This window comes from Colias philodice, chromosome 2 (genome assembly GCF_061535455.1).
Source record: "Colias philodice isolate Cphi_HAF_F1 chromosome 2, ilColPhil1 Martin Lab GWU primary, whole genome shotgun sequence".
Classification (NCBI taxonomy): Eukaryota; Metazoa; Arthropoda; class Insecta; order Lepidoptera; family Pieridae; genus Colias; species Colias philodice.
This window is the reverse complement of record NC_143087.1, coordinates 7918668-7937885: the sequence shown is the minus strand read 5'-3', so window position 1 is coordinate 7937885 and position 19218 is coordinate 7918668. Positions and strand designations below refer to the sequence as shown.

At 35.5% G+C, this 19218-nt stretch overlaps 1 protein-coding gene and 1 long non-coding RNA gene across 3 annotated transcripts; both read left to right on the top strand.

Annotated features, from left to right (window-relative positions):
* Window positions 1-9: 9 nt before the first annotated feature.
* LOC149490599 (uncharacterized) lies at window positions 10-826 on the top strand. The gene is made up of 2 exons (XR_016317003.1): window positions 10-188; window positions 291-826. It is a non-coding gene; the product is annotated as an uncharacterized LOC149490599 (long non-coding RNA).
* An 8968-nt stretch (window positions 827-9794) lies between these two features.
* On the top strand, window positions 9795-18853 carry ath (ATP-dependent RNA helicase DHX33). Of its 2 annotated transcripts, none has more exons than XM_089706609.1 (12): window positions 9795-10234; window positions 10362-10527; window positions 10765-10984; window positions 12668-12852; window positions 12959-13034; window positions 13353-13540; window positions 14381-14554; window positions 15181-15305; window positions 15413-15537; window positions 16966-17130; window positions 17202-17330; window positions 17668-18853. In XM_089706609.1, exons 1-12 carry the CDS (start codon window positions 10138-10140, stop codon window positions 17944-17946), a joined length of 1929 nt encoding a protein of 642 aa, XP_089562735.1. In that variant the 5' UTR covers window positions 9795-10137; the 3' UTR covers window positions 17947-18853. The 2 variants fall into 2 exon arrangements, with proteins under 2 accessions (XP_089562735.1, XP_089562729.1); XM_089706603.1 differs by having other exon boundaries at window positions 10318-10527.
* The last annotated feature ends 365 nt before the right edge of the window (window positions 18854-19218 follow it).

The window sequence follows — 19218 nt, the reverse complement described above, 5'->3', positions numbered from 1 at the left end:
TGAGTACCTACATTATTATGACTGGTATTTAGTTCAGTTTATTTACGAGATTCTGTCAAAACCAAAACGAGAAGCTTTGTTTGTTTTCGTTTTTAATTGTTGAAAAATAAGTGCTAAATATGAGTGATGGACTGTCAGGTTATGTAGAATCTACAGGCAGAAAAACGGCAGAAAATAAGCTTTATATGGTAAACTGATATTTTCTCTGAACATAAATTTTTACAAACATGATTTTTAATGATTGGTTTAGGTATGGATTTGTAACCCAATATAAGATTGTTTTATTACAGACTTATTGCTTACGTTCGCAATAACAAATTTGTTCAAGAGAGGAGAAGAATTAATCCATCCCAAATGTAAATACGATTCTCCACAAAAACATTGTAGACACAAGAAAGGGATTTCTACATTTGCTACTAAGAAGGATATGGGATCATGAAGGATTTCATCTGTTTTAATACCAGTAAAATGGAATGAGCGCCGTGGCCGTGACTGTGTTTGGTACATAAAGAATGACAAACATTCAACTTAAAATTATTATGAGTGCATTACGGGCAAACACACAATAAGTTGTCCTTTGACTAAGATGTACTTAATTTTAAGGAACACTAAAATGGATGGCTAGAATAGGTATAATCGCATACATAGTATTTATTTCTAGTCTGTTGTATAAATAATCAAAGACTACAAAATATATAGTGAACTATGTCTTTAATATTAATTCTACAGTTTACAGTGTAGTGTGTAATCTATTGTATGTGTGCGTCTAGAATATATAGTCCTGTTGTTCTACAGTTTAAGCAGTTCAATACAAGCTTACAGTCGAGTCAAGTGTTTCATTAACCACCAACCATTGCATGGCAACCCTGCCAGTTTTGTAAATTGTAGTCTACCTAACCTGACTGTTGGTTTTGATTTGTATCACACAAAGAATACTATACCAAATTTCAAGAAATAAGAATTAAATATTTGATTAACTTTTACTAATATACAGGAGCTTATACATCAAACAAGACCAAAGCAGGGCTTTGGAGAAAGTGTGTATGGACAAAGACCACAATACATATGGTGCGGACAACTGCATGAAAAGCATGCAGTTAGGGACATTAAAAAAAATAAATAAATAAAACACATTTATTGTCAAGATCACAACACGAGATACATTTATAAACGAAGGAAAAACAAAAAGAAATAAAAAGAAAAATAATTAAATAAAAATAATCTTATTCCTAAGAACTGTAATGTGGCAGTGAGTGACCTGACAAATGGAGCCAACTCAGTATATGGTGGCAAGGTGATTAATACCTCACCACCACTGATTTTCAGTGACCCCAAGTGACTATTGGAGTTTCAGTCTAGAATTGTATATAATGATAATTTAACATGAGTATATTATGTGAAAGATATATTTCTATTAATATGATAAATACTAATAAATAAATAAATACATCAGTTAAAACATGATATACATATATATACATATATACAGGGTGTAATCGTTAAGTGTGCACAGGCGATTTTTCCGTAAGTATTACAGATAACAAAAAACTTTAAACTGATATCGAAAGTACTTAACCTAATGAGTAAAATGACCGTAATAAATTTGTAAAAATAAATCGAGAAATATCAAAAAAATTATCTTTAAACCCTCGTATGAAATATGAATATCCCGTATACATTTAATATGAAAGATTTTAAGCTTTCTTTTTCTTTTTTGGTTTTCTGCTTTAATTACTTCGCAAATTTGAAGTGGCATTTTCCACGCTTTTTCCGGACATTTTCACGCATTTTCCGGACATTTTCCGGGGATTTTCCGAGCATTTTCCGGGCATTTTCCAGGCATTTTCCACGCTTTTTCTTCGTGGGGCTCCTATTTCTGTATAGTTCTAAAAAACACGAACCTAACCTAACCCACCCCCTTATCCAAACCAAAAAATTCTGATTACGAATTTTCGGTATATTACAATATGCCGGCCGTTTGTAATTCGGCGGATTATACAATCCGATTGCGACATACATACCCCTCGTCCCGCGTACCTTCCAATATCTTAGATGTTTTACATTTCCGACTGTTAGTTAGGAAATGTATGGATTTCCTAGGAAATGTGTACTATAAAATAATTTATTTCACACATTTCCATGCGATTTTAGGAATTACATACATTTCCTGGGAATTTCATACAATGACGGATTACATACATTTCCGTTAACATATACTTACAATGTTTATAATTATAATGATAAATAGGCAGAAAATAACGGTCTATATAATGTTATGTTATATTATAACCAGTAAATAAAATAAATATTTAATTAAAGTTTATGTGTAAACTGTAATTCGATACAAATGCAGGGTTAGAACAGGATTTTAAAATATGTCTCCGGTATTGGAAACGAAAATTATTAATATTTGTCAAACTGGTTAAATGGTGGTGGAATGTTGTTCCAACACTTATGGCTCTTTCAATTTATGCGTTTCGTATCGGACCGCTAGTCGCTACAGTGCCGAAGCTGTGCGTTTGTCGTACGGCGCACGGCCGGTCGTTTGTTTTCATACAAAATGCACGGTGCGGCAACAGCGCGGCGTCCGTACCGCGAACGCACGACAGCAGGACGGCAATCTACAGATCACCCATATTTGGCAATCTCGCTTCACCTAATGGCCTTGTCTGTTCAAGCCGAAATGAATTAATTACCTACTGCAAAAATTAAATAATTTAGATTACCTGGAAAAGACAAGGAAAATAAACTTTAAACAAGTGTTCGACCGATTATTACCAAGTAGGTAAATAAATTAATGACAAGACAAGGTAATTAATGCTAAATAATTTTCTAAAGAAAACATTTTTTTCAAAATTTTCACATAATAGGTACTAGTACCTAACTAGACTCATTATGATAAGTCAATGAATGATAAATAGAATATGTTTAAGTAAAATGAAGTAGTTTATCATCACTACATAGTATAAAACAAAGTCGCTTTCCCTGTCCCTATGTCCCTATGTCCCTATGTCCCTTTGTACGCTTAAATCTTTGAAACTACGCAACGGATTTTGATGCGGTTTTTTTTAATAGATAGAGTGATTCAAGAGGAAGGTTTATATGTATAATAACATCCATTAAATAGTAGAGAAGTACTGTTATTTTTGAGTTTTCTGATGTGATGTCGTAAAAAATTACATTTTTTCCGCTTACATTGCAAACGCAGGCTGAACCCTACGAGTTTTATCAAAATAATGTACTAAGTATTATACACATTGAAAAAGTCTATAGAAAAGTTTTTTTTTTTTTTTTTTTTTATTGTACAATAGGGGAGCGCTTGGCCACAATCTCGCCTGATGGTAAGCTGAGATGTGGCCTAAGATGGAGCGCGCTTCCCTAAAATCGTCCGCGATGGTATATTTCTATCTCTTATGGATAACCCACAATAACTTTTTTTTGTCATTTACTTTTTACGACAAATATTGGCTAATTTTCGATGCGATTTTAACCAATACAGCATTAATCCTTAACCAATTAAATACCTTGAATACATTGTTTATTTAATATAGATCTATATGGCCCTTTACACCGTATGATTTAAGTGAATATTTTCGAAGATATTACAGATTTAAAAATTGCGGGACGTAGCGTTTGCGGCGGTACCGGCCGGCCGCCCGCGGGCCGCTGTTTTTATATACAACGTTCACAGTTTTTCTGTAGTGTATTTAGTATCAGCATTGCACCCGTGCGAAGCCGGGGCGGGTCGCTAGTTATACAATAAATTAATCTTATAAATTACCAACTTTCATTCTACGGCTTCAACCGTGTGCCTTATTCAATCCCTGTTCCTACACCTTGAATCCAACTAATATTTATGCAACAAAATTGAGATGTCCTTTTTCAACGTAGGTATGTACCGTGTATGTATATCGAAATTTCCATCAAAATCGGTTCAGACGCGTGCGGGAATACCTATTTTCTCGTGGTCCCACTATTTTCTATTTTGTCCTACTATGACGGAGTAACTTTCGTATTTATCTACAAAACAGAAATGATTTGATTGTTTGTTTGTTTGTATTGGATAGGATCCGAAACTACTGGATTGATTTGAAAAATTATTTCACCATTCGAAGCAAAAATTATACCTACCTGATGAACTTAGGCTACTTTTTATAACGGGAAAATACTTCATTCTTATGGGAATCGATGTCGAAATATTTAATTTTAGGCGCATAAAGAAAAAAAACGCAAAGGATCATTCAAAACCTTTTCTACGGTTTAAATCTCAAAACTTTTTGGTTAATACTTCATATAAAGGTAATCTGATAGGATTATTTAGAAAATAAAACAAGATGACGTAGGTAGGTATTTAACTTTAGTTTCGATTTATTATCATTATGATGATTTCTTGATATTCTTAACGACGCGGTTGGCGCAGAGGTAAAGTAACTGCCTACTGAGCTGACGGTCCCGGGTTCGATCCCCGGTCAGGGCAAATATTTGTGTGATGAACTTGATTATTTGTTTTTGGGTCTGGGTGTTATCTATATCTGGGGGCACGGTAGTGCCCCCGCCAAGACGAGCCAAGCGAAACGCACGGGCACTACCTACCTTTTCTCGAAGCGCTTCGACGTTTTTTTGAACCCTCATAACTTGGGTTTGGATTATGCTAGATCAACAAAATTTTCGGGATATATTGTCAATAGCGGACTTATTTAACATATTAAGTTTTAATTACATTAGCTTTAATACTTCAGATTTTATTTATATCTAAAAAACGCTAATTTCGTCACTGACTCACTGATGATCATCAAAATTCTTAAGGTATTTCCTAATGTCCTAGAAAGCTGAAATTTTGTATGTAAGCTAGTATTAGCACACAAACAACAAAAAAATTATAAAACTTGTAACTTTCATCCCCCAACCCCTTAAACTAGGGGATGGGAGTTTGTATGAGACCTGTAATTTTAAATTAAATTTTGATGACGCTAGAGGTCTAATCTAATAATCTAAAACTTGGTTCCCCTAGATATATATATATATATATATATATGTATAGGTACTCCTTGTTAAAAAAAAAATAAAAATTTAATCGACATATATTGAGACATATACCTACTTCAGATCAGATCATATAAATATGAATGAATAGAAGTGTTGCGAACGTCTCCTGCCTCTTACGTCCACACAGTAGCTAAAAATAAAAAAAAAATTGTTACAAACAACTTACAAAAAGAAATGAAATCCCACCAAAAACATTTTCATGTAAAATGTTGCCAAGACGAGCCCATATGACTCGCACTGTCAAAAAGTTATCAGATCTCATGTAGAGCCAAGCTTCTAACACTACACGCCCTAACTCTACAAGGCCTAACTTCACAAACTCTACACCTTAGTCAAAATATGTGGCTTGGCCGTTCGTTACTACAAGAACTATTGTATAACACAAAAGTAATGAACAGTGAATTAATTTTTCACCTTACGCCGATGTGAATGTAGCGAAATGGCCAAGCCACATATTTTGACTAAGGTGTAGAGTTTGTGAAGTTAGGCCTTGTAGAGTTAGGGCGTGTAGTGTTAGAAGCTTGGCTCTACATGAGATCTGATAACTTTTTGACAGTGCGAGTCATATGGGCTCGTCTTGGCAACATTTTACATGAAAATGTTTTTGGTGGGATATGTATTTATAAAATATTAAATTATATTTATCATCGTCTAGTACCCACAACATAAGCCTTAATTGAGATTACTGTGGGACTAGGTCGATTTGTGTAATATTGTCCTTTAATATTTATTTATAATTTATATACTTATAATTAAATGTGACTAGAAATAATATACTTACTACGGTTTAAGTATAGGTTGTATTTTTAAATATATTTCATGTACAGAATTGGCCTCTCTACAGATTTATTATAAGTATAGATTTATACTGCTTTTATTTAATTCAATATTAAAGTCGTCTGCAATGAGATTAATTATTATTATTATTTTGTAATGAGATCTTGCAATCAAATATTCACACAATCTCGCAAGTTTTCCGACAATTCATTTTTCGTATGAAAACGATCAATACACTATACTCTGTCCATTATATTATTATTTGCTTTTTGACAGCTTCACGCCTATGTAGGATTGTATTGTCTATGTTAAAATGTCATACAAATAATTATCGTACTTCATGGACAGGTCCCGCCCACTTAGTGATGCCTACACAGAATTATTCAATAATGGGTCGATAGATTAGAATAATCGATACAAATACTCTGTAAAATATATCCGATACAGAAAAACTCTTCTATTATTATTATTATTATAATATATAAAGCTACACTACCACTCACTCACTGACTGACATCGCTTTTCTCGGAAACTACGCGGAAAGTGGGGGGGATAACGACGTGATCGTGTAGAGGTGCGCCGAGCGACCAGAGGAAAAATATAGCGATCTCGATCACCTTCGAATACCGAGTGGACCCCTGGAGGTGCGCAGAAACGGTGGCACCTGGAGGGGGGGTGTCTGAACAAAAAATGCTCGGAACTGGTGGCGATTACCAGGGGAGGTGGAAAAATGGGGATTTTCGCGAAAACAAGATGGCCGCCGTACTTTGCCAAAATCGCCGTTTATGAATCCTTACGTCTCAAATTTGGCACACGTGCTCTGTTCGAGCCGGCGAATCGATCGGTGCCCCGTTCGAGTGGCTCCGGGCCCCAGTTTCCGACTTTCATACATTGGAAAATTCAACGGCCCGCGGAAACGGTGCGAGTTGGGTGGGGGGTCCCGGAACTAAAAATGATCACCACCCTGGGACGCTACCAGGGAGCCATAGTGGGTCGCTCGATTTTGGAATTTTTCCATTTTTGGCGCAAACATAAAAACGTAAATTTAGACGAGGTGGCGCAACGGAGAAACACACCAATGATGCATTCATACTCGCCCAGCTCCCAGGATATCCAGAAAAATCCGATATCTTAAACTTTCCCTCATCTCGCGAAGACGGTCAACGGCCCGCGCAAACGGTAGCAGCTACATCTGGGGTGCTCAAACTAAACTTGTAGTAGACCTCGAGCAATTACCACAGATAGTGAAAAAAATTCAAAATGGCGGAAAAAATGGCCGCCGCCATACAAATGCTAAAACGGCCATCGCTGGTCCGATCGCGCTGAAACTTGGCACAGGGGCTTTAATCGAGCCTCACATTACGTTGGAATACTCATCATCGAGTTTCCATCGCTGGTTTCCGAGTTTCATACAACGCGAAATTCGACGGCTCTCCGAAACGGCGCCAGATAGGTGGGGGGTGTAGAACTAAAAAATGATCAGGAAGATGGGGCGCTACCAGGGCAATGGAGAAATTTCAAATTGGACGCAATTTTTTTTTCAAAAATGGCCAATTTTTCAAAGCAAGATGGTGGCGCCGGTTACTTTACGATCGGTCTGAAAATTGACTTTTGTGCTCTTATCGGCCATATTTACAAAACTGCATACTCAGAATTTCTCTCCGACCCCCGGTTTCCATTTTCCATACATCACGAAATTCAACGGCTCTCTGAACCGGTGGCACTTAGGTCGGGGTCGCCGAAGTAAAAAATGCTTCAAAACCTGGTCCGCTTCCAGGCATATAATAATTTTTGGTAAAAAGCGAAATTTTTTTTTTCGAAAATTTTGTATGGAAATTTCCATAGTAGGATGGGTAATAGGAATAGCAACGGCAAATACGGCGCCGCGGGCTGTTTGCTGCCCGCGCACCGCGCAACATCAAAGGTGAACAGCCTCCCGGAGTAGAAAATATTTATAAACTTTTGAACTACCGCACGAGCCAAGCGAGCGAAGCGAGCGAGTCACGGCAGCGGCCAGCTTAAATATTCAAATAGGTAGCGAGGAGCGAAGCGACGAGCGTGTAAGGTTAACTTTTGAACTACCGCACGAGCCAAGCGAGCGAAGCGAGCGAATCGCGGCAGCGGCCGGCGTAAATATTGAAAGAAGTAGCGAGGAGCGAAGCGACGAGCGAGTTAGGTTAACTTTTGAACTACCGCACTAGCCAAGCGAGCGAAGCGAGCAAGTCACGTCAGCGGCCGGCGTAAATACTCAAAGAAGTAGCGAGGAGCGAAGCGACGAGCAAGTTAGGTTACTTTTGAACTACCGCACTAGCCAAGCGAGCGAAGCGAGCAAGTCACGTCAGCGGCCGGCGTAAATACTCAAAGAAGTAGCGAGGAGCGAAGCGACGAGCGAGTTAGGGTACTTTTGAACTACCGCACTAGCCAAGCGAGCGAAGCGAGCAAGTCACGTCAGCGGCCGGCGTAAATATTCAAATAGGTAGCGAGGAGCGAAGCGACGAGCGTGTTAAGTAAACTCTTTAACAGTTTATTATGAAAAGTCACTGCCCACTATCCATTAGACACCTCAAAATGATGAAATTCGGGGATCACGTTTCAAGAATTTAACCAATATTTGAATAAGTAATTTAAAAACAGTTTCGACTGACTGTAGAATTGCTGTTAGCAGATGTAACAAATGGACAGGAAATTCAAATGCATTTTCAAATGACTGAAGATTTCTGCCCTGGGATGAGCCGCGAGCTGCTTGCAGCTCGCGCACCACGCACCCTCGAAGGTAGACAGCCCCCCGGAATAGAAAATATTTGAATGGGTAATTTATAAGCACTTCCGATTGACTGTGGAATCGCTGTTAGCAGATATTAATTAACAAATTGACGGGGAATTTTTATGCATTTTCAACTGACTGAAGATTTCTGCCCTGTGATGCTTCGCGGGCTGCTTGCAGCCCGCGCACCACGCACCCTCGAAGGTCGACAGCATTCCAGAATATAAATTTTTTTAAGTGGGAATTTATAAGCACTTCCGATTGACTGTGGAATTGCTGTTAGCAGAAAATCACAAATTAACTTGGAATTCTAACACATTTTCTAATGACTGCCCTATTGCTTCAACCCAGGGGCAAAAGGGGCTCGCGGGCTGCTTGCAGCCCGCGCACAACGCACCAGCTAGTTATGTTATATAATTTAAACGTAAAGACAACCGAATTGTAAGATAGAAACCAATAAATAATAAAATATGTGGTTAGTTTAGTTTTAACATACAATGCATAGATATGTGGTCTTATTATTACATATCTTATTAGTACGTTTACGTTGTAATTATTATTTACGTACCTGATTCGATTTATGATAATATTTTAAATTTATAATTGAAATGGTATCACAATCGATAATCTTTTGAACATCACTTCTGGTATCACCCGTCGAGCTGTCAAAAAGCAATTCTTATAGTGGACAGACTATAGGTACCTACCTAATATAAGCCGCTACAGGAACGCAGTTAGTAATAATTAATAACGGCTTTAACACATTTACAATATTTTTTATAGGTACTGCAAAGGCAATGAGACTATATGTATTAAAAACGTAGTATATTATTATTAGTCTGTGGTCTGTGATATTATTATTAGTCTGTGTTAAAAACGTGAAAAGTAACGTAAAAACGTCTTAGTGCCATCTAGTATTCGTTTAGCATCGCCAAATCGGAGGAGAATAACTTGTTTATAGTAGTTTCATGAGATGGCGTTGTTTTGAATATAAACTTTTCTGTAAAATTAGTTAAAATCGAGTGAAAATTAAATTAAATAGGTAGGTTCCATTTACAAAAGTATGTAAAAAATTATAAAAAGCAATGAAATTGCAATTAAATCTAATTTTATTTTTTGCTGGTTAAAATGATACACTTAGCGGCATCTATTGGTAGACGGATGGCATTAATCGTCTTTTGTATGTAGTGCACCAGACATGCTAAAACACTTGCTTTGTATTTCAAAAAATAACCTACAAAATTGCACTATTTGAAAGATTATATTGACTATAAATAAAAATTATTAAATTTAATATTATTTATTTTATGTTACAGTAATCTAAGCCGAGAAATATAATTGAATTTAAGTTTATAATAGCTTAGTTTATAATAAGCTAGCTGTAAGGTACCTTATCATAAATAAATAAATATATAAATAAATGGATTCTAAATATACATCATTTGGGAAGGACAAAGATCAGAAGAGACATTTCGATATTAAGGCAAAAAGGATTAAGCTAAGTATCGATAATAAGAAGCCGGTTGACCAAAAACTTGAAAATAAAATAAATGGATCCGTTCTTCCTCCAAGTAATAATGTTAATGTTATCTCTGAAGATTTTCAACAGTCCAGAAAATTATTGCCAGTTTACACTGTTCGAAATAGGTGAGTTTGTTTATCCTTGTATGATAATTGATATAACATAAGATTGGTTTCAGAAACATTTTGCAATTTTTTCTTAATTTTAGACTTATTGAAGAGATAAAGAAGTACAACACAATGATATTGATAGGTGAAACAGGGTGTGGAAAAACTACCCAAATCCCCCAGTTAATTCATGAGCATAGGCTCGAAGGCACCAGTAGAATAGCTGTTACACAACCTAGGAGAGTTGCAGCTATCACACTAGCGCTCCGAGTGGCAGCTGAGATGAAAACAGAAATAGGATCCATTGTGGGGTAAATTTGATATTCTTCATTATTTTGACTAAACAATATGAAGGACTCCTTAAAACAAAATCTACTATTCTTATAAATCTTTATGGAAAGTAAATATTTATTAAGTAAATATCTGGTGGTCTCCGAATTTGCACATTTTTAGATAGGTAGTAATGAAGTACCACATCTGTGAAAGACACACAATGCATAATATTTTTTGAAATTATGAAAGTTTTGTATTGTAACTCTTTTTTTTAGATATTCTGTTCGATTTGAAGATGTGACAAGTCCACAAACCAAAGTTAAATATTTAACTGATGGTATGTTATTGAGGGAGGCTATTATTGACCCACTGTTATTGAAATATTCTATTATAATTTTGGATGAGGCTCATGAAAGGACTGTGAATACAGATGTCTTATTTGGGATAGTGAAATTGGCACAGAGAGAAAGAAAGTTCAAGCCAAATAAGTTAAAGGTACATGTTTAAGAAATTTATTTTTGAATTTTAAAGTGTTAAAAGTAGGGATGTAACGATACCGATACCGATATATCGGCCGATATAATCGGCAAGCCGATATATCGGTATCGCCGATTATAAAACAACCGATACCGATATGAAACAATTCAAAAAACCGCGCCCAATGAACGATGCGGGAGGCCACCCGCGCGTGCGCACTTTGTTTTTTGAAAAAACTCTACCAATAGTAAACTTTTATTAGGAACTGATTGTATGTGTATAACTTAAAGTTTAACTGACTTTGCAAAATAATAATACTAAAATAAATGGTTTTCTTGTTTTTTGATTTGGCATTTTTATTTAAAAGAATACGATTTACAGTTGAATCTCTGTTAAATGTTGGTAACTTTTATGCATTATTCACTATTTATTTTTCTACCAAGCCATCGATATCGATATCGGTATCGGTATCGTATCGGCAAAATCATGTATCGTTCATCCCTAGTTAAAAGATTATGAAAATCGTTTATAGAGCGGGCTCCAAGGCGATGTTCGTTTGCATAAATAGCGGACCTAAATCTGACTTCTGATATATATTCTATAGATCCCAGACATCCTATAGACAGATGTTGCCAACCAGTTTTGTGGTCCGCCTCCCCGCACCCCGGTAATTAAATATGGCATACAAAGAAAAAAATAAAAATTTCCAAAACATGCCGCGTGGGGTATCAAATGAAAGAGCTTATTGAGTAGATCACGAATATATAGCATACTATAACATTTCTTACACTTTCTCTAAGATTTTTTAGAAAATTTACGAAAATGCTCCATTTTTGAGTTAACTTTAAACCACTAAAGATTGAAAACTCATGAATATATTTTTTAAATTATTATTCTAAATAATTAACAATAGTCTATTGTTTACGATTCAATAGTTCGTACAGTGAAATAGTTGCATGGGGGAGTGGGGGTAGCATTCAAAGATGGCGAGTATATTTTCAAGTTTATGCCAGAAATAAAGGCCTAATACAAAAATATCGGTGTCAGGGCTTAGAATAATTATCTCTGCACTGTCTTTGTGTTCGACTGAATGAAAAATATGGCAGAAAATTCTTGAATCAGCCTCTGTGTGATTAGATTTGGCATAAACTTGAAAATATACTCGCCATCTTTGGATGCTCCCCCCACTCCCCCATGCAACTATTTCACTGTACGAACTATTGAATCGTAAACAATGGACTATTGTTAATTATTTAAAATAATAATTTAAAAAATATATTCATGAGTTTTCAATCTATAGTGGTTTAAAGTTAACTCAAAAATGGACCATTTTCGTAAATTTTCTAAAAAATCTTAGAGAAAGTGTAAGAAATGTTATAGTATGCTATATATTCGTGATCTACTCAATAAGCTCTTTCATTTGATACCCCACGCGGCATGTTTTGGAAATGTTTATTTTTTCTTTGTATGCCATATTTTATTACCGGGGTGCGGGGAAGGGGACCACAAAACTGGTTGGCAACATCTGTCTATAGGATGTCTGGGATCTATACAATATATATCAGAAGTCAGATTTAGGTCCGCTATTTATGCAAACAAACATCTCCTTGGAGCCTGCTCTATTAAGAATATAGTGAAATATACAATTAAGAATATGTTAAATTTACTGTATAATCTCTACTTACTATATACAATTTTTAGGTAATTATTATGTCTGCTACAATGGATGTCGATACATTTAGAAATTATTATGACAATTGTGCAGTAATATACCTAGAAGGGCGCACATTTCCAGTAACAATATATCATTCACAAATAAAGCAGGATGACTATCAATATTCTGTGGTTTGTGCTATATTCCAGCTACATGTTACTACACCGGCCAAGTAAGTATTGTGCATATTACTGAAATAAGCACTAAATACTAGTAATTAAGTTTACTTTAATATATTATGCATCATTTATATAACTCAGAATTTTAAATGATTTCAGTCATGATTTTTTAGTATTCCTCACTGGCCAAGAGGAAATTGAAACTGTAATGGCTAACATCAGGCAAATAGCAAAGGTGAGTTCATGTTTGGCATTTTTGAAGTGAGCACTTCTTTAGCGGCGTTGGGTATAAAATCTTAAACTCGCGTCAGGACACGTGACCTGATCGAAAAAGCGTAAGACGGATGTTTTTTTTTTCTAGCCCTTATATTTCATGCGTAAGACGGATACCATTCCAAAATATCAAACATGCTGAACGTTAATAATCAAGTTTTCACTTCTGCCGGCACTCCCGGAGTGCAACCCGTTTTTTTTTCAATTAAATAGTTTTTGTTATTATAAACTTGTGAAGTTAAAATATTAAAAGTATCATTAAAAACTTTGCTAATTTTAGGAATCACAAGGGCCACCCATAAGGGTTTGTCCATTATATGCTGGTCTTCCAGCTGCAAAACAATTGCAAGTGTGGCAACCTGTGCCTGCTGGAATGAGGAAAATTGTCTTAGCAACTAATATAGCTGAAGCGTCTGTAACAATTCCACAAATCAAATGTGTTATAGACACTGGAGTTGTCAAAGAAAGGTAAGGTTTAATAAGAACTACTTTTCCATTCATTTTTTTTAATTTCTTCACTTTAAGACACTCGCCTTGTATCCGCAAGATCCAACTAAAGCAGCACGGTCACGAACTACGTATGATTTTGTATATTATTCTACATAAAAATAAATAATTCCGTTCGCACGAGAGCAAATACGTCAATCAGTGCAAACGCAAGGCATTATATTATTATAACATTACTTTAAAGCTGACAATGATGTAACGAAACCGGTCGTAGTTTTTATAAATTAAAAATCGAGAAGGATATAAAATTAGAAATAATGAATTGTGTGTTTCTTTAAACATCTAAACTATGTACAAATGTAATTCCATCAAGGTATAACAATAGAAAGTATAAATTACACTATTGTGCTTTTCTAAAAGAGATAGCAAGGGATGTGTTTGTAAAGAACCAATCATATTAGCGTTTGTAAGCGATACTACTGGTCCTTTACAAACACATCCCTCGCTATGCGTTCTCGCACATCTCTGGTGGAATCGCAGACTTTGAAAAATGAAAATGAAAAATTTCTTTATTAGTTTCAAAAAATGTTACATAATATAGTTACGTATGCTGCATTGAACCCCATACTAGGATACCCTGTGTTGTGAGGCTCAATCTCTTTCATCGTATTATACATAAAAAATATTTCAAACTTTACTTGCCATTTTAAGTGTTAAGTGTGTGTATGCGTGCGTGTATATGTGTATGTGTATGTGTGTATGTGTTGATGTTGTATGAGTGTTTATTTTAATAGTCTGTAAATGTTTAAGCTTTAGCTGTTTAACTATAAAATTCCAATATATAATTCCAAATAACGTTAGGACGTGGTGTACGACAACGGGCGCAGAGCGGCTCCGCGTGGTGCCGTGCTCGCAGGCGGCGTGCTGGCAGCGCGCGGGGCGAGCGGGCCGCACCGCGCCCGGCGCCGCCTACCGCCTCTACACGGCGAGCGAGTTCGCGGCGCGCCCAACGCACAATACGCCGGAGATATTGAGGCAAGTCAAAGAAAGAGCGTGTGGGCCGAGCACACGTGCCAGAAGTGAAACTTCTTATGATGTGAATCTTCTTATGATGTGATACCAAAATCGTCATCTTACTACATGACGCGACGTGACGTTAGTGCCATGAAATTTTATTCTCAACGCGCCTAAAAAAGTTGAAGTAGAACAAATGTTGTTACTTATGATGTTAGCTATCTTGTCCTGCGAGGTTGCTGGTGTTTTACAAGTAACCCTGTATATATATTACGGCTGGTACGTATTACATAGCTCCATAAAGTATGTGATCTACGAAGCTTAAATATTACACATATTGGAAATATCTGTTAAAATTTTAATTAATAGTATAAGGAATTAAATAATTGTGGTATTACCAGAAAACAATTTAAACACAGTCTAACTTTAAACCAGGAATTTGTCACTTTAATAGTTGTCTATGTGAAATACGACAAAACCAGATTAAAGTGAACCCGCGCTTAAAGTTAAACCCTGTCTAAAGTTTTTTGTGGTAGCACCATTGAAGTCTAAAAACGAAATGTGTCAGCACAATCAGATTACTGAAAAAATGTTTCTTTGGGAAATACAACTTAGATTTGTAATTTGTAATTTTTCTCGTTTATCAGGTGTCCACTGGCAGCAACTTTGTTAATGTTAATAGCTACGGGGATGGATCCCAGCACATTTCCCTTAATTGATGCACCTTCATCCGATTCTGTTCAAGCATCAATAACCCTATTAAAAGAACTAGGTAAAGTATTATTTAATTTTGATAATTTTATGCATATGACTGTGCTTATCTACAATCTACATAATTACTATAAATTTTGCAATATTTTTTATTTATTTTTCTTTCAGGAGCTATAGAAAACGAAAGTAATCCAAAATTAACTACACTTGGGAAGAAAATGACAGCATTTCCGATTGATCCCAAGTATTCTAGAATAATTTTAAATGCTACAGAATACAATTGTTTAGAGGAAGTAAGTATAGATCACTACATAGTATAAAACAAAGTCGCTTTCCCTGTCCCTATGTCCCTATGTCCCTTTGTACGCTTAAATCTTTGAAACTACGCAACGGATTTTGATGCGGTTTTTTTTAATAGATAGAGTGATTCAAGAGGAAGGTTTATATGTATAATAACATCCATTAAATAGTGGAGAAGTACTGTTATTTTTGAGGTTTCTTAAAATTACATTTTTTCCGCTTACATTGCAAACGCAGGCTGAACCCTACGAGTTTTATCAAAATAATGTACCTACTAAGTATTATACACATTGAAAAGGTCTACAGAAAAGTCCGCGATGGTATATGTCTATCTCTTATGGATAACCCACAATAACTTTTTTTTGTCATTTACTTTTTACGACAAATAATGGCTAATTTTCGATGCTATTTTAACCAATACAGCATTAATCCTTAACCAATTAAATACCTTGAATACATTGTTCATTTAATATAGATCTATATTGCCCTTTACACCGTATGATTTAAGTGAATATTTTCGAAGATATTACAGATTTAAAAATTGCGGGACGCGGACGTAGCGTTTGCGGCTTCGCACGGGTATTAAAATAGATAGCCGGGCGGCCGGCCGGTACCGCCGCAAACGGTACGTCCCGCAATTTTTAAATCTGTAATATCTTCGAAAATATTCACTTAAATCATACGGTGTAAAGGGCCATATAGATCTATATTAAATGAACAATGTATTCAAGGTATTTAATTGGTTAAGGATTAATGCTGTATTGGTTAAAATGGCTTCGAAAATTAGCCATTATTTGTCGTAAAAAGTAAATGACAAAAAAAGTTATTGTGGGTTATCCATAAGAGATAGACATATGCCATCGCGGACTTTTCTGTAGACCTTTTCAATGTGTACAATACTTAGTACATTATTTTGATAAAACTCGTAGGGTTCAGCCTGCGTTTGCAATGTAAGCGGAAGAAATGTAATTATTTACGACATCACATTAGAAACCTCAAAAATAACGGTACTTCTCCACTATTTAATGGATGTTATTATACATATAAACCTTCCTCTTGAATCACTCTATCTATTAAAAAAAACCGCATCAAAATCCGTTGCGTAGTTTCAAAGATCTAAGCGTACAAAGGGACATAGGGACATAGGGAAATAGGGACAGAGAATGCGACTTTGTTTTATACTATGTAGTGATATCTTCTTATATATAAAAATGAATCGCAAAATGTGTTGGTAAGCGCATAACTCGAGAACGGCTGAACCGATTTCGATAATTCTTTTTTTATTATATTCCTTGAAGTACGAGGATGGTTTTTATGTAGAGAAAACGTAAATATGTACCACGGGCGAAGCCGGGGCGGACCGCTAGTAATTATATATATATTTATAGGTATTCATAAAGTAAAATTGGTGATTATTACAGGCATTAAGTCTCGTAGCGGTTATGTCCAGTGAAAATGTGTTTTACACGCCATTACACAAAAGGGAAGAAGCCATAAAAGTCAAACAAAAATTTGTGTCACCTCTCGGCGATCATATCACTCTTCTTAACGTTTTTAAAGCGTTTTGTAAAGCACCTCTTAAAAAGGTAAACAATAAAAATTATTTGTAATCTGGCAGAATTGGTTTCTGTTACCTAATAAAAAAATTATCTTACAGCAATGGTGTAAAGAGAATTATTTGAACCATAAGAATTTGTCTTACGCGTGCGACATTAGACACCAGTTGCTATCAATTTGTCAAAGGTTGAATATGGAAGTGATGAGTTGTGGAACGGCTTTGGATCAGGTATTTTTAACTGTTATTTATTTTTTGTGTAAACTAGAAATAAAACTCTTGGAATAAGTTATAATTTATTAAATACAGACTTAAACTTAACAAACACTACATATTTTATTATTATATAAAAAAATATAATATTATTGTATATCATAATAAGGTAGCAATCCATTATTACAAATAGGTAATATATAACTAGTGTTATATTTAGAATCGAAGCAAAGCAGAACTAAATGAATCCTAATCTTAACTCAAGTGTAAACTTTCTATTCGATATATCAAATTTTCTTGCAATAAAATATTGTGCATTCAGACATACTGAATGTTTTTGTTTATTTTTTTTCAGTTACTAAAGTGCCTTCTCAGCGGTCTATTCACGAACTGCGCGTGGGCACGCGGCGGGGCCACAGGCGGTGTGGGTCGTTACGTCACCGCATCGAACACAGCTGCGTCCATACATCCCGCGTCCGTGTTACACTCTATCCGGCCGCCACCACCCGCGTTACTGTATTCGGAACTATTGCATACGAGACGAGCCTACTTAGTAACTGTGTCTGTTATAGATGCTAACTGGCTCCACCAGGTGGCGCCGGAGTATGCAAGGCGGTGCCGCGCTAGTCGGTGACGAAAAGATTATTGGAATACATTGAGGTATTACTATAGAGAGGACACCACGAACAAAATCTGTGTAACAAGCGCGGCGTCGCCGGCCGGATAGTGAGTAGACACTTTGTAGATATTCTGCCTTTTATTACGTATAAATCCAATCAATGTAACAAATAAATATTGTTTATCTTATTAAAAAAAATATGAATAAAATTTTCTTTACTTTTTTTTAATGTAACAAAAAAAATGGCTTGAGACGATTGACTCTAACTCGTGATAGAAATAGTTTAGTAGAGATGCCCTCTCTAGTACGTAGTACATGGTAACTCAATGTTGGAATATGTGTTTGAGTGGACGGGAATGCTTGACACTGAACTATAGCTGTTTCAAATGTGTCATTCTTATTTGAGGTACAGAAAGCTCAATTGGGAAGTTATTTCGTCAACCGGCGGCCACTAGTGCATATATAATATAAATCAAAGTTAAAGATAACTCGTAGCTGTGTCCGTGAGGATTCGAGACGATACCGGTGATGAAAAAATAATTTAAATATTTAAATTTAATGTGAAATGTAACGTGAGTTAGTGTGGACAGGAATGCTCGTTGTGACTGAAGGTACAGCCACGACAAACAACTGAGAACGCTCAACTGAGAAGTTATTCCGTCAACTGCTACTGATACACAATCAAGCTGTATTTTTCATAAAGATAGAGGCCATTAAGTTCGACTGTGAGTTCTGTCTGTACCTCCGCCATTCTTACAATAAAATAATCCGCCTCGGAAAAAGGAATCATCAGACCCTCGTGCTATTGTTTTATAGTTGCTTTAGACTAAACGACTTGACTGTATAGTCAATATTAATATTGTTTATAAGTTTTAAATTATAATAGAGCTTGCCATAGTTTATTTTTTATATTATGTTTGTGTGTTTGTTTTGTAAAAAAAAAAATCTTTAACACGTTGTATATTGTACAGTAAGATATAATAAACTTGCATTTAACCAGTTATTTTGCTATAATTTTTAGTAGTATTTTCTTAATTATGTATATTATATTGCTATTCACTAGTGAAATATCAATCATAAACCTATATAAGATGTTTTCGTACTTAGAATGTATTGTGTACAAATTAAAACTTAAAATGTTAACTTAGAACATGGACTAATAGAATATATGGTGTTTTTTTTAGACTCTATTAGTCCATGCTTAGAATAAGGAATTGTTATGAAAAATAAATATTAACTGTTATGATTGCATTATACATTGTATATTTTTTATACATCTAGATAAAT